Here is a 15,384-nt window from a genome sequence, read left to right as displayed (position 1 = left end):
TGCCTCGCTCACACGGCTTTTTTAGGGACTAATGAGGCTGGAGCACAGCTCCAGTTGTTGTGTGCGTGATGCCGCCAACGTTCACGGTGCAGCCTGCTTTTCATCCTCAGGCTGGAGCTGGGTGAGGACTGCTGAGCCAGTCACCCCTTGCTATCAGTCGGATGGCTCCATGATGAACTCCAGTGGTTTCCTCTTGAGGATAAGCAGAGCAAAGCTCAGCTGGGGAGCTTTGTGCCTGACTTGAGTTAATAATTTTGGATTATGAGCAGACTCAGCAATTTAGGCAAATGAGTCATGCGAAGGAAGACACAAGCAATGTGCACCTCAAGGGACCCTGAATCTGCTGGTAATAAAAATGTGTTGTAAGTTTGTTACCATGGGTTAACTTCACATTTCTATGAACTGATTTGAATTTAAAATGGTAAAAAGTTTTTCTGTTTTTTAATTATATATATATTTTTTAAGGCCTGAATTATACACTGAGTCAAACTTCTGGCTTCTTTCTCAATATAAATATGTTTCCCTGCTGTTTGGAAATACTTGATGAAACATCAGTGGGAACAGCAACCTCCCTACCCCCCTAAAAGCAAACATTTGATTTAGGATGTTTGCGGTGAAACAAATGCTGCTAACAACTCCTGCTGTTTGAGTGAGACACCCTTGGAAGAAAATAACTTCCCACTGCAGGAAGCTGATTACTCTAGGAACCTTGTTTGCAGGGTACTATCTGTAGTTTTGATACTTTGTGTGCTCATGATTTCTACAATTTACAGAAGTTGGAGCTTCTTTCTTGGGTAAAAGTTCACTTCTGCTTGAGAACACATACAGCTCAATCTCCTAGTCACTTGGGGATGTCAGCAATGGATTAAGGGGTAGACATACACTTAAGCAAAATGACAGAGCTTAAAGTATTGTCTTTTATTCTCTGTTAAACTCTTTTCAGAGCAGTGAGAGAGCAAATAGAAGGATCCTGGGAAACAATGCTCCATGAGCTTGCTCACTACACAGCTTTTTGGGTGGAACATGAGGCGAAGCTGTGATTTTATAAAGCAAAAATTGCTTTCTGCACATGTTTCTATTAATCTAGATTTATTTATTTATTTGGCATGTGCCATTTTGGGCTTTTTCAATAGATCCTGGACAGTGTTTAGAAGTAAAACAACCCTTGGCCTTCAGGAATGACAGAACCTAAAAACAAAATTCACGCTTAGAGTTGTGGTGCTGGTGGCATTCTGCTGTGAGAATGCTTTGCTTTCTGATGGATAAAGAAGCTAAGGAAGATTAATGAAACAAAATGCAAAATAATCCTGGAAGAGACTAAAGCAGAGATTTAACAAGACAATAACACTAAACATACACCTAAAACTGCAACAGAGTATCTTAGATCAAAGCAATTTTATATGGCAAATATTTCAGTATCCAGATGTGCAGATCTGTTAAAAAACACTCAAAGCATTAAAAAGTTTGAGGAGTTTGCATACACTTGCAAGTTTCTGCAGGTGAAAGCCCACTAAATTATCATTGACACAACTCTCATGCGTGGAGATATCACAGTAGCATAATCATGAACCTCTGCATTTCTCAGATATGGAGATTTATGCAACATGAGTGACAAAAGGGGGTGGTTAAGGTTCTAACACAGGCCAGCGGCTCTCATGGCGCTATGTGGCAGGGTGCTATTTAGTGGAATTGTGCCCATGTCTGCGTGACAGAGGAGACGGGCATCATTATGCTGATAGCCTTTTAAAAGGAGGTGGACATATGCCCAGCATGTCAATGTTGATAATTGTTGCTATGACCAACAAATGCATGCAGAAGGCATTAATTGTGGGCAGGGAAACACAAAAGCCGTGACACATTCAAAGACCATAAATCTTTTTAAGTGACACATTTGATTAGCAAGCTGTTTTACTGTCAGGTTTTGAACTGATGTTATTAATGAACACAAGGCGTAGGCTTAATAAGAAGTGGAATTTCTTTGGAAAAATATGCTGTATATATTGCTGGTGTTCAACCATTTGTGGACAGATATTTGCAAATGTCAAGGGATTTTAAAGAGAAATCTGAAACGTTCATGTTTTTTTCTTCTATGTCTTTTACAGGGAATCTTTTGGGTGTGGTTGTTGAAAACGAACCGACAGCAAAGTGGAAACATTTCGAGACAACGGTGCCTCTTCAGCTTGTCGGACAAGAATGGAAACCAGTCAGCAAGCTCACATCACAGGTAGATATTAGAAGTTGAAAAAGCATTTTGTATGCTCTAGTTTATATGACTTGACATGCCGTTTCACCTTTTTGTAGTGTTTATTCTGGTGTTTATTCAAAAATGCTGAGGTGTGCATCATAAATTTGTCAAATCAGATATGAAGATAAGGTCTTTCTATGCAATATTGCCTATCTTAGAGTTAGATTACTGGGGCAATGGTGACAGTGGTAGGACATTTCTTCCACCTTACTGGTGGTGGTCAGAGAACTGGTGCATGGCACTCTCACTTATGTCAGTCTGCCCCCGAACAGCTGTGACTACAGTGTAGCAGCTTGCCACCATCAGTGTGTGAATGTGTGCATGAACAGGTGAATGACCTATTCATGTGTGAGAGTGAAGCACCTCAGGGTCCTCTGAACTAGATAAAATGCTATACAAGTACAGGCCCTTTGAAGTTAGATTAGCATGAAGACAAGTATTATATATGGCTCTTGCCTTATAGTTTTTTTTCCTGCCGCTTTCCTTGTCATTCCGCCACAAAGCGACCAACATTCTGGAGCAGATGTGCATGTCATGTCTGCACTAGAGAATCTGAATTATGTGGGAAGTTTCTGCACCTTCACTATCAGTTTCAGCTTCATTGAAGAGGATGAAACACTTTTAGTATTTTTCTGATAAAAGTGCATTCACTGGCCAGTTTGCTCAGTTGTTTTTTAATACACATAATAAATTAGTCAAGGCAGCAACTCAATTAATTGAGCCATTTGGATCTGGTGAAGATGACCTTCAGAGGATTAGAGTGAGGAAGAAATTTGGTGACAGACTTTCACTCAATTATTTTAGCAGTGCAGCTCTGCTGGTAATATGGAGTATTGCCATGACTTGGGTTTACAAAGAATAGTCTGAAGTGAAGAAAATATTCAATAAGCTGACGTTTTGTTTTTCAGACAAAAATTCCTTGTTTATGTTGGAGAACAAATGAGAGACTGGTTCAACATAATAGGAAGGCAACAGTCGCTCAAATATCCGCTTGTTACAATTAAGGTTTGTGGAAACCTGAATGCATGATACTGCATGTTGGATCTTGAAGAAAGGTCAGCAGCAGAAAACCACACAACGTCTCACTTCTGTCAGTTAAAAACAATAAAACTCAGGCTACAATTCTCATAGGCTCCCCAAACAATAACTGTATTCCCCAGAGCAATGAGCCTCCATTACAGCTGCCGCATTCAGATGGTAGAGTAAGGGCAAGGGATGGTGAGGGAGGTATTTTCCTGTTATGATTACAGTTCACCCATCTTTACATGTCTACTTCCAGCAGGATAATGTAACACCTCAGAAAGTTCAGTTCATCTCAGACGGGTTTGTTGAGGTTGACACAGCAACTCAGGCCACAAGTTGGCACGACTTCCTCAGACCACATCAACACACTGGAAGATCAAATCAGTCTATGGCCTGGTATACAATAGATCCTATAGGTTGACACAGCAATAATAAAACCAACACAGCCTCTCTGCAGAACGTTTGTGCTTGGGGAACTCAGTATACCATAAACATGTTATGGGGACTGCTTGCATTCCCACTAAATCGCAAAAGTCTTGCCAAAGGCTGTGCAAGGACCATGCATATGTTGGCAGATTCATATTTATTTGGTAATGGGCTCTTCATAGTAAAGACACCCAGAGACTGACTACTCTTAAGTGCTTCATATAAATCTACTTAATAAAAGAAAACCTACATGAAAACTAACAAACAATCTTTTATGTCATTAGAATAACAATGAAAAAAAAAAGTCCTCCTGAACACCAAACTTTCACAGATGGTGTCAGGATTTATCAAGTTTGTTTAAAGATGAGACGAGGAAACACAGAACACATTTCCATCTCCCTGCTTTTTGGGTACTTGACGCTTGCTACAAATGATATAGTTTTTGGAGGGCAAGGGAGATAGATATACTTCTTCCCCAGATATATTTTTCAACAGAGGGGATGATTACTTTAACATGTCACTGCAGCAACATTAGCTGCTGTTTCTTTAGGTTGAAGTCTTTATTTTTGTGTGTAAACAGCTGCGGTGGATCATGAGCAGGAAGTGTACACAATATGACCCCTTAGATCATTAGTGAAATGTTTAAATTATGTCCTCCCTGGCTGTTTGTTTTTAATCACAGCCTGTGCAAATAAATATACTTGCCAGGAAAATATGAAAACACCCTGATTTATTTCAGTTTATGTTATTGAATCAATTCATTTGTGAATTAATTAGTTTTGGCCTAACCAAACAGACGAGGTCTCTCTGGGATTACATTACCCCCGAAAACCAGAACAAAATCTCTGATCAGTGAATTATAACAAAGGTGAAATTGAGTTCTCATTTAAATACAGAAATTCCTAATAATAAGTACATCCACACATTGCAGTCTTCTTTTTTTTTCTCTGAAGTTAAAAAGGGGCCTTGCATGTACAGATTTAACAGAGTGAGTCTAATCACGGATATGGAAACCTGTCAGAGGGGAAAATAGGCTTGCGATGATACCGCCTTTACCCATAAGTGTTCCACTTCCATATCCTCTTATGATCCACTCGGCATTCTTCTTCATGAGGGGTGATAGATCACTTAACCCAGAGCGGTGTTCTTTGCTGGAGCTGACCCAGTTTGAACTATATATATATATGTGGGTGTGTGTATAAAAAAAAGGAAATGTGAAACACGAGAGAGAAAGGAGAATTTTCTTCTTTTTTGCCAAACTGAATGTTTGTGTGGTCTTGTTTGCATCTGTTACAAAATGTGACTGACAGAAGCGATATAAATGACGCAAAGCCTCTCCATCTGACTCTGAAAGAGATGGTTAGTGTATATTGGAGTGACTCGGGGCTTTTCAGTACTTGCCGCTTTCTGCAGGATTAATGTCAAACAGAATAGAAACACAAAGCTAATCCTCTCAGCCCTTGTTCTCAGAAACAAAGTGTCTTCATAACGATTTCCATCTATTGAACGTGCTCATCTTGAAAATACTCTCACTTGTGCTGGGTGGCACACTCAAAGCTCTAACATAACTGAAGGAGTTGACTCCCACAGATAAGGGCTTAAACATTGCCATTACTGCCTCACACAGCACTAGTTTGATTTATTCTGGTAATTTTAAGTCACGGTAAAGTACAATTTTGTAGAAACTGGGGAAATGGTTATTCATTCACTGGCAAAGCACTGACTGCTTCCAACAAAATTTGATATGACTTTATGAAAGCCTTGCTTGAAAAGAACTTTTTAGCTTTTCCGTTATTCGTCTTTTTGAAAGTATTTGATACTATTGATCGTAACTTCCTACGTCAGTCTGCCAGATCTGGGCAGACTGATCCATTGACTGGTTTAAATTCTGCTTTTGGTGAAAAGTAGTTTTCTCCACACAATGGTTCCTTGTGTATATTTGTGGACCAGTATTTTTGGTTTCACCTATTGGCAGATTTTTCTGTGCTGACAGAAAAATAGCTGTATTTCTGTTTTTCATGTGGTCTGCTTTTATTTATCATTTCAATGTGTTTTTTACTGTCCGTTGCAAAGGTTTTATTGTTAAGTCACATTTTGTCATTGTGCAGCCACAAACCTATCTGCACTTTAAGAGAATCTTGTAGTCATACCAATATTTGTTAAGTGGAAGGAAAATGATACAGAGTGTATTTCCATGCATATGTAAGTACTCTTTCCCCTTTCTTCTTTTTTTAAATCCTTAAATTACAGCCAACTTCCTTTAGAAGTCATCCTGTAGATTAATAGAGTCCCCTTGTGTGTAAATCAATATAGCATAAATCCAGCTGTTATATGAAGCCTTCAGAGGATTATTAGAGAGCATTAGTGAGCAATCAGCATTATGAAGATCAAGGAACAAAGCAAACAGGTCAGGGATAAAATTGTGGAAAAGTTTAAAGCAGGGTTAGGCCATAAGTCAGTATCCCTGAGCATCTTGCAGAGTTCTGTTCAGTTTGAAAATGGAAATGGCTCGATCAGCTGTTGCCAAATTGCTGAAATGTTAAAAGTCATGTTTGGCATAAGCCATGTAGGGTCAGACATGTGGAACAAAATTCATTTGTCAGATGAGGCCAAAATTAAATTTCTTCATCTACTGTACATACCACATGCCATTAGGAAACTAATACGCCAAAACAGACCATCTCAACAGTGAAGTACGGTGGTGGCAACATAAGGCTGTGGGAGTGTTTTCTTTTGCAGGAACAGGAAAGCTGGTCATAGACTGTGGGAAGATGGTTGGCGCTGCATACATGGCAAAGCTTGGAGAACAATTGCAGACTGTAGAAGTCTTGGGGAGAAGTTTTCTCTCCCAGCAGGAGAACATAAAACATTTAGCCAGAACTTCAATAGTACGGTCTACATCAAAGCATATTCAGGCGTTAGAATAGCTTAGACCTAAATTTAAGAAGAATGAATAATATTTGGCAGTGCATGAAAATGGATATTCACAGATTTTCTCCAGCACATCTACGCTTGAGCTATTTTAAAAGGAATAGGCAAACATTTCTATCTATTGATGTGCAAAAGCAGTAGAGACATATCCCCAAACAGTTGCAACAGTAATTGCAGCAAAAGATGATTGTTGCAAGATATTGACTCAGAGGGGCAGAATACAAATTCATATCACAGATGTGAGACTTTTATTTCAATATTTTTTTTCTCTGCTTTACCATTAGACAGTAATTGATTTTGGACTATCATAAAGAGCCCCTTTAAATTACTGTAATGTTTGTGATTGTAATGTGACAAAATATGAAAATTAAAATGCTTCTAAAGCTTCTCCAAGGTACTACATGTTTTCCATTAGCTATCTTTTATTATTAAATACGCTTGTCTTGTATGCTACTTTGACAATAGGTTTTCCTTGAAAAAAAAATTCTTTATACAAAATATAAAACTGGGCTTTTTTTTTTTCATTCAGCCTGCTTGGTTATCAAATTTCAGTCTGATTTGCACATCACTTCTCATTTGTGTTGTCTCTTTAGAGTCACCCTGTGTCGCTGAAGCTCTCGGTGGTGGTGGAAGGAGAGCAGCTGGTCCTGGCTCTGGAGAAAAACGAGTAAGTGCCCCTCTGTTCACACTCAGTCCCGACTTCTAACTGACTGGAGTACAAATAGGTGACATATGCGCTGCCCGGGGGCTAAAACCATACCCCAGAAAAAAAAAAAAAAAAAAAACAGGGTGGGGGCAGGGGGAGAATTTTGCTCACTCAGTTTGCTCTGCTGGTGTGGGCATTGAAGTGTTCAGTGTGCTTTACTCTTTTGTGTGCTGAAACAAAGACTTGAAAGACAGAAATTCCTGAATACATTAACCAGACGTTGATAAAAGTCGACATCTTCCTCCTTCTTCTTGCTCTGTGTTTCCATTTGATCCACCAGCATTACACGGGGGAGAAGGAGGTTTTCTTTGAACACAGAAGACACTCAACACGCTGTGCATTAAGATTCCGTCAACCTAGGGACTGGCACACATGGGGAGAGGAGAAGGGGGGGTGAAATCATTTGAAAGAGATCAGGTCACCGGCGTGCACGCAGTTTTTTTTTTGATAGAGTCGTAGCTGCGATGCGTTTGAATGAATGTTTATCATCTTTGCACAGTTCTGTGTGGCCTCACAGCCTCAGACAGTCTTACAGCTGAGTGTGCAGCTGAGGAAGAATGGGATGTGATTGATGGAGCAATATGTTTTCCATCCAGCTCTGCTGCCACACATGAGCAACCACGAACAAGCGGAGCTGTCTGCATGATGGAGAGAGAAAAAGAGGAGGAGGGGAGGTAAAGCGAGGGAGAGCGAATGGGTTTTTATGCCACTGTCAACCGAGATTCTCACTTGTTTTCCAAACTTAATGTATGTAAATTCCACCTGCAAACTGCGGGACAAATACTTCGACACCGGAAACTGCAATTTTATGGCTTACCTGCTCTGGAAATATTTTCATTACAAATCACACTCATTCCCCTGGTGAATTCTCTTGCTTTGCACAGGTGGGGATTTTGCAGAGCTGCCTCGCAGATTGTCAGATTGTTGTAAGCGGCAGTGGGGAACACCTTACGTCCACCCATATGAATCTCCTTTGCATTCATCTAAAAGTCTACCGATCCAATTCCAAGAAGAACAGAGATGATGAAGAGCTTTTAAGGCTTTTCTCAAACAAGCGCTGATGAATTATAAATAAAAATCTGTCCGAATATGCTGTTAGCACTTGGAGCACGTCTGGAATTTAAGGTTTGATTACAGCCAAAAAGCGTCCTGTCAGATGATGAACTAATACCTCATAAAAACACAACACATTTTATGCCTGTTGAAGAAAACAAAACACTTCAGAGAACAATGATTGAAAGAGGATGTGTGCGGATAAGAGTGTTTGTCTAGATCAGCGTGTCACAGCCAGCGCTCAGCCTGCTGTGCTGACATTTAGTGAAGCTTCTTGTCGGAGGCTGCTGGCAGACTGACCGCATGCTGCTGATGAAATCCAGTTGTTCAAACAGTCGGCATCTGTAGACGAAGGGGAAAAGAAGCTGTGGTCGGGAATGAAATGATGGGAATTGAAAGCCTGGTTTTGTTGTTTTTTTTTTTTTTTTTTCAGGTTGCAGTTAATAAATGTAGGTGGCAACAAATCACAGGGGAGGCGTGCAGCAGGGCCGGGCATGATTGTTTAATTTGCACTGAGAAGGCGAATGCCTGCTGCGTGGTCTTGCAGCACTTTGCTAATGTACAGATATATTCACTTTTTCAAATCTTTTCACATGTTTTTCAGGGGTCTTGAACGTGACCAACAAAAAGTAGCACATAATCGTGGAATGAAAGTGAAATGATATATGGTTTCCAAAATATTTTTGCAAAAGTTTAAAAAAATTAAATAGAAATGCCTTTATATTTAGCCTCCCTTACTCTAATACTCTTAAATAAAACCCACTTCAACTCCTTGCCTTCAGAAGAGTCCACCTGTGTGTAATTTAAGCTCAGTATAAATGCAGCACAGCTCAGTTTGAAACTGAAAAGACTACTGCAGAACTGCACACCCTGGCCGCACATCTAAAAGTTGGAGAAGAAGCCATTCCAGCTTTTAAGAATCTACAAAAATGGATAGTTTAATTGGGAGAATCTGCTAATACGACAACTATCACAAATCTGGAGAGGCCAATTAAAGAGTGGCAGGAAGAAAGTTACTGTTGAAAGAAAACCACAAAATGTCTGGTTTGCTGTTTGCCACACACCGTCCCCACAGTAAAACATGATGGTGGCATCTGTTCTTCAGCAGAAACAGACGAACTGGTTAGGGCTGATGGGATGGTGAATGTATTTAGCTGCAGTTAAATACATGGTGATTCTGGAAGAAAGGAGGCTGCAAAAGACGAGACATTCCTCAAAGGACTTGTGGCTGTAAATGGCAGCAAAATGATTGTGTGGGGAGCTTCATTGAAATGCATTCCGCACAATGCATCATTTTCCTTTCACGTAGCAATTATTGACTACTTGATGGTTAATCACAATAAATGCCAACAAAGGACACTGAAAGTACATTGTGGTTATAAAGCAACTTAAGAAAAGTTTAAGGGGTACGGAACCTTTGCAACCTTTGCACAGTTCATCAGTGTTTCAGAGTTGTGCAATACTAGGCTGCAGGGCAATTTCCTAGCTTCTATTTCTCCCGAGAAAGCTATAACCTAAAAGTGACAGAATATAAACCAAACCGTTTAATGGAAAAGCATAAAACAATAAAGATTGTATGAGAGGGAAAACGCAAACATTCTAAAGCAAAACTTTGACAAAAAATATTGTCAACATTGTTATAATCATATTTGCAATCTTCTCAGTTTAAAGCATGGAAACAAACCTTAACCATAACATTTCAGTCATCTCATAGTTGGTGGAAATTTTGTCTGAAAATATGTCAGATAGATTTTCACTTTGGACTAAGATTGAATCCCATTTGATCCCTAGCTCAACAATAAATATTAATTCAAAAAATTACTGCAATGTCAAGAAATTTCAGTTCCATGAATATAATTATGAAGAGCACACCCAAATCAGATTGGGTCTCATTATTATTTTCATCAAGTAATCAAACACCTCAAGCATCTGGACTTTTAGTGGTAACTCTTTGTTGCATGATAGAAATGTGTAAGTCAAGAAAATTGTAATTGTAAAAGTTAACAAAAATAAAAAACTGTCTTGCACGAACAAGGGAAAGATGACACAAGGATAGCGATTGTAGTTTTTTAAAGTTTAAAGTTGATGGAAGATTGGCTTGACCACATGGAAATGGAGGAAAGAGGAAGCTATCAACACTTTGCAGCAAATTACTGGCATGGCAAGTGGTCAAAAACCCTTGACTCACTACAAAAGGCCTGCAGCTAGGCTTGCCACTTAAAAGCTTTCACTTTCCACAGCTAAGCACGTACAAAAGTCGAAGGCCTCCCTTCCTGAACTCCAAGACGTACACCACCACCGACCCAAAAGCACAAGAAAAGTCAGCTCCAATTTGCTCACAGCTATGTAAACAGGCCAGAAAGATTTTCTGTGAAGCGATGAATCAAAACTGCAACCTTTCAGGTCCAAACTAAGCAACTTCAACATAAGAAACCAACAGTGGTACCTTTCCAAACTAAGCAATGTGAGCATTTCCATTTATGGTAAAATTCCAGACTAGTCAAGCAAGTTTCTACACCCAACAAACATGTTATACGCATCACGATAAGATCAAAGAAACAAATGCAAATTTCCAACAAATTATCATGTCAATAAAATTTTCCCAAAAATCCTCTGAGTTTCTTTGGCATGTGAAGATATGCAGTAACAATAGTCCAGCACTGGCTAAACATTTCATAGAATATTTAATTATATATATATATATATATATATATACCTAAGGACCCAGACTGGATTCGAACCCACCCTCTCGGGTGATATACTGATGCCTTATGTATTGAGCTATCCAGTCAGTCAACGGGAACGGAGGTTGAGGTGCCAGAGATACCATCATGGGAGGACAAGCCCCTACATGGGATGTACCACCAGCAAATAACTGAAGTGGCTGATATCAGTAAATCATATCAATGGCTGGAAAAAGCTGGACTCAAGGACAGCACAGAGGCCCTAAACACCAGAGCAATAGAGGCCCAGATCTACCACCAGACAAGATCCAAGGTGTAGGTTGTGCAAGGAGGCCCCTGAGACAGTCCAGCACATCACAGCAGGGTGCAAGATACTGGCAGGGAAAGCGTACATGGAGCGACATAACCAAGTGGCAGGCATAGTGTACAGAAACATCTGTGCAGAATATGGACTGGAAACCCCGAGATCAAAGTGGGAAACACCCCCAAAGGTGGTGGAGAACGCCAGAGCTAAGATCCTGTGGGACTTCCAGATCCAGACAGACAAAATGGTAATGGCGAACCAACCAGACATTGTCATAGTGGATAAACATCAGAGGAAAGCCGTTGTGGTAGATGTAGCAATACCAAGTGATTGCAACATCAGGAAAAGGAGCACGAGAAACTGGAGAAATACCAGGGCCTCAGAGAAGAACTGGAGAGGGCCTGGAAGGTGAAGACCACAGTGGTGCCTGTGGTCATCGGGGCCCTCGGGGCAGTAACCCCCAAACTGGAGCAGTGGCTACAACAGATCCCAGGAACAACATCAGACATCTCAGTCCAGAAATGTGCAGTCCTTGGCACAGCCAAGATACTGCGCAGAACCCTCAAGCTCCCAGGCCTCTGGTAGAGGACCCGAGCTCAGAGGATAAGAACCACCCGCGGTGGGTGAGAAGGAAATTTTATATATATATATATAATTATTATATTATACCATACGTATATATACCATACGTATGGTATATATATATATATATATATATATATATATATATATATATATATATATATATATATATATACACACACATATGGATTGTATTGTGGTCCATGTTATCAATTTTCTTCTGACAATATTAAAAGAATGTCACTACAGACAGTATATTGCGGTTTTTGTAATTATATATTTTTTGAAATTCAATTCAATGAAACACATTGAATTGCAGAACTTGGTTTTCTTTAATTTATTTCTGTTAGTTATGATGATGTTTCATTTTAGGTGAATGGAAACATGATATTAAAGATTAGAAAATTACATCAGTCTAACAAAAAAATATTGCAGAAATGTAGGTTTTCTGAAAAGTATGTTTAACACTTAACTAAAATATTTTATTTTCAGAAGGTTTTTTTAATATGTCAAATGAGCCTCATTGGAAAGCATATTCTGATTGTCTGAAAAGCATATTATATCACATCCAACGGTCTCCAGGTCAACTTGGATGTCAAATTCAATGCTCTATTCTGGCATATGAAAATTCTGAAATCATTATGATCTGAACTTAATAAAATGTGTCTAACTCTGCTGTCAGCCATTTTTTTGTCATGCCCTTGTGTATTTGGCATCACAAGGGCAGTGAACGTTGATCGAATGGTTATAAGATAACATAACATTATAGAGCAGTTGCTATTACATTTGCATTGCACTTACATACTTTTGTAACAGTGGCTTATATGTTCTGTTTTTATAGTGTTTTACACTTTAGTGTAATGTAGAGTTTCTTGTTTGGCATTATTATCATTGTTTTTCTAAAAATCATAAAAACCAGATGTTTTTTTGTTGTTTTTTTTATGATGATAATTCTGTATTGGCAAATATGTCTTATTTGACCTACATGTTAGGAATTTTGTCATCTAATTACCTAAAATGAAGAGCAATAATGGTTAATCATCAGCAATAATGGTTAAAACAAGAATATTCAGTTGAATTTTTTACAGCTTTTTTTGAGTTAAGCATAACGTAGGAAAAGTAGGGCTTTGTCCAAATAAGGTAAAACAAAACAAATCCCAGACAGGGAGGTAAATTTCCTAAAGGAGCTCAACAAATTTATATGGACAGACAGAATTGTAGAGAACAGCCAAAGTTCCAGGAATTAATATCCACATTAAATCCAGTTTAATAAAAGTTGACATAGACAATATTGAAAATAACAGTAAGGACATCAATAGGCCAAGGAATAAGGCTGAGGCAAACAGACAAACTGTCAAGGAACAAAAAGTGACAGAATTATTTATAGACTGAAAGCTTAACAGTTGAGCAGAGAAGCGTATTTGTCATCGTGCTCTCATTTATCGCAGCCCTTTGAACTTTTGGTTAATTTTTCATAAGAAACAAGTATTAAGAACCTCTTGTTACATGACAGCTCAATGTTTCTGATGAAGGTTAGATGTGAAATCAGCCGGAGCTCATTTAAAAAATGCACAGCTCCACTTCTGTCATCAAACACTCAGAGTTTTAAGAGGTGAGGATATTTTAATAAATGAATGTCTTGTATTTTCCATAACTAATATTCCAGGAATACTGCTGTGGAAACTGTCTTTGGAAGCAGTATTTGGAAGTAAAAGCCATATCATTTGGTAGCACATTTTGAAATGTGAAAAGATTAAATGCAGCAACAGCATCGTGTCTGCTAGCAGCATTTTAATATCAGTAATTAGTGATCAGCAAAAATAGTAGTTTTGATAATAATAATTTTAACATTTAATCATGCTATTAAAACAATTTTACCATTCACAACATTTATGGATTTAACAGTAAATCCATAAGAACACAGCTATAACCTATTGATAGGGTTACTGTTTTCTTGATTTATTTTATGTTTCATCTTTACTACATGACTGGTAGATTATTGGGGATAAATATAAAACATTTGCCATATAAAATACCCAGAAGTTTTATTTCATAGGAATGGATTTATTTATTTGTTTTTTTTAGGTGGTGCTTCTAAAATTTCATTGGCGCTTAAGGATCACTAGTGAGGAAAGATAACATAAAACTCTAGTCCATGTATGCGTTTCAGTAGAACCTTTAGAGTCATTATAGAGCTCTATTTTGGAAGACCCCATAATGTCAAATTACGTATTTGCGTAATTAAGTAACTTTTTAAAACGAAAAAAACTTAGGAACCAGTCTGGATGCAGGTTATTTTTTTTCTAGGTAAGAATGACTTTTATTAACTTTAAATTATAACCCTTATTCTTCTGTGCCTTTACGAACCAGTGCAGTTTAAAAAAATGTTTTGTTTAGACGTTACATGCTGAAAGGTGATAGCCGCTTCAGTGATTTTTATTTTTATTTTATTTTATTTTTTTTTTTTTTATATAAGAATCTTTTCTGATTTTGTAGTAAAATGTCAATGGCAGATTTCTTTTAGGTAGTGCACTCGGAATCAAAACTTTCCACAATGCTGAGTGTTTTAGATACTTTTACTTAAATTTTTCAGTGATTATTCCTGTGATGGTTACTTGTGTAGCGACAGTGGAACTCATGAGATTCGCAGAGCTTTAAAAATGATGAAAACTCCTTGCATTTCTTGAAATATGGTGCATTCTCTGGTGTGTCTTCTTTCTTGGCATGAGTGGTTGCGGAGGCATGAAACCTAAGCTTCAGATATTCCTAGTGCATCCCTGGACAATCTTACAAAGGGCGCCTGCTGCCTAGAGCTAAATGTCAGCATGTGTCCCTGCCTGAACTGACTTTTCCAACTATTTCTGAAAGAATGGCTGCTGATAGGATTTTTATGCACATATTAACTGGTGTGTTTCTAAAATAAAGCTCTCTCCAGGAGACAGCTGCTTAGTTTTACATCCGTTGGAGAAGTAAATGCTTAAATTAATGTAAAAATGACTGGGTCAATATATTCTACACAGCTGCATGCATAAATGTCTTCTGGAATTGTCCCAGATTTCTGAGTAGCAAAGTAATAAGTCTCAGACTTTCCTCATTGCATCACAGTTGATGTTTTGTTAATACAAGTCAGATGTTCTGATGAACAAATCTAACTTGTGATGCTGCTCTCGCTTTCTCTCTCTCTCTCGCTTTCTCTCTCTCTCTCTCGCTTTCTCTTCGTCTCTCTCTCTTTTTTTGTATCTTCAGTTGAAATACGCTGAATAAAGGTTGAGTTTTTTGTAGAGGTGTTTATTAGGTCATTTCACAAGCCATTTAAAATGCATGTTGAGCAGGTTTAAAGGACGGAGGTGGCAAAGGAAGTTGAGGTCAGCAATCCCCTGTTACACCTCCGATTCAACAAAAGAGGTAGTGAGAACGCCGGAACGACCAA

General features: G+C 38.5%; 1 protein-coding gene across 4 annotated transcripts in view; it reads left to right on the top strand.

The window, feature by feature from the left end:
* Nucleotides 1-15,384, top strand: part of LOC129367920 (disintegrin and metalloproteinase domain-containing protein 12-like) — a 98,498-nt gene that overhangs the window by 17,798 nt on the left and 65,316 nt on the right. For all 4 annotated transcript variants that reach the window (XM_055042608.1, XM_055042607.1, XM_055042606.1 and 1 more), the window contains exons 2-3: nucleotides 2,103-2,224; nucleotides 7,219-7,292. In XM_055042608.1, the coding sequence (XP_054898583.1) occupies nucleotides 2,103-2,224; nucleotides 7,219-7,292 (196 nt within the window). The remainder of the gene's footprint in view (nucleotides 1-2,102; nucleotides 2,225-7,218; nucleotides 7,293-15,384) is intronic.

This window comes from Poeciliopsis prolifica, unplaced genomic scaffold (assembly GCF_027474105.1).
Source record: "Poeciliopsis prolifica strain line A6 unplaced genomic scaffold, Auburn_PproV2 SCAFFOLD018, whole genome shotgun sequence".
In the NCBI taxonomy this organism is placed as follows: domain Eukaryota; kingdom Metazoa; phylum Chordata; class Actinopteri; order Cyprinodontiformes; family Poeciliidae; genus Poeciliopsis; species Poeciliopsis prolifica.
The sequence above is the reverse complement of the archived record's forward strand: the minus strand, read 5'-3'. Positions and strand labels throughout refer to the sequence as shown.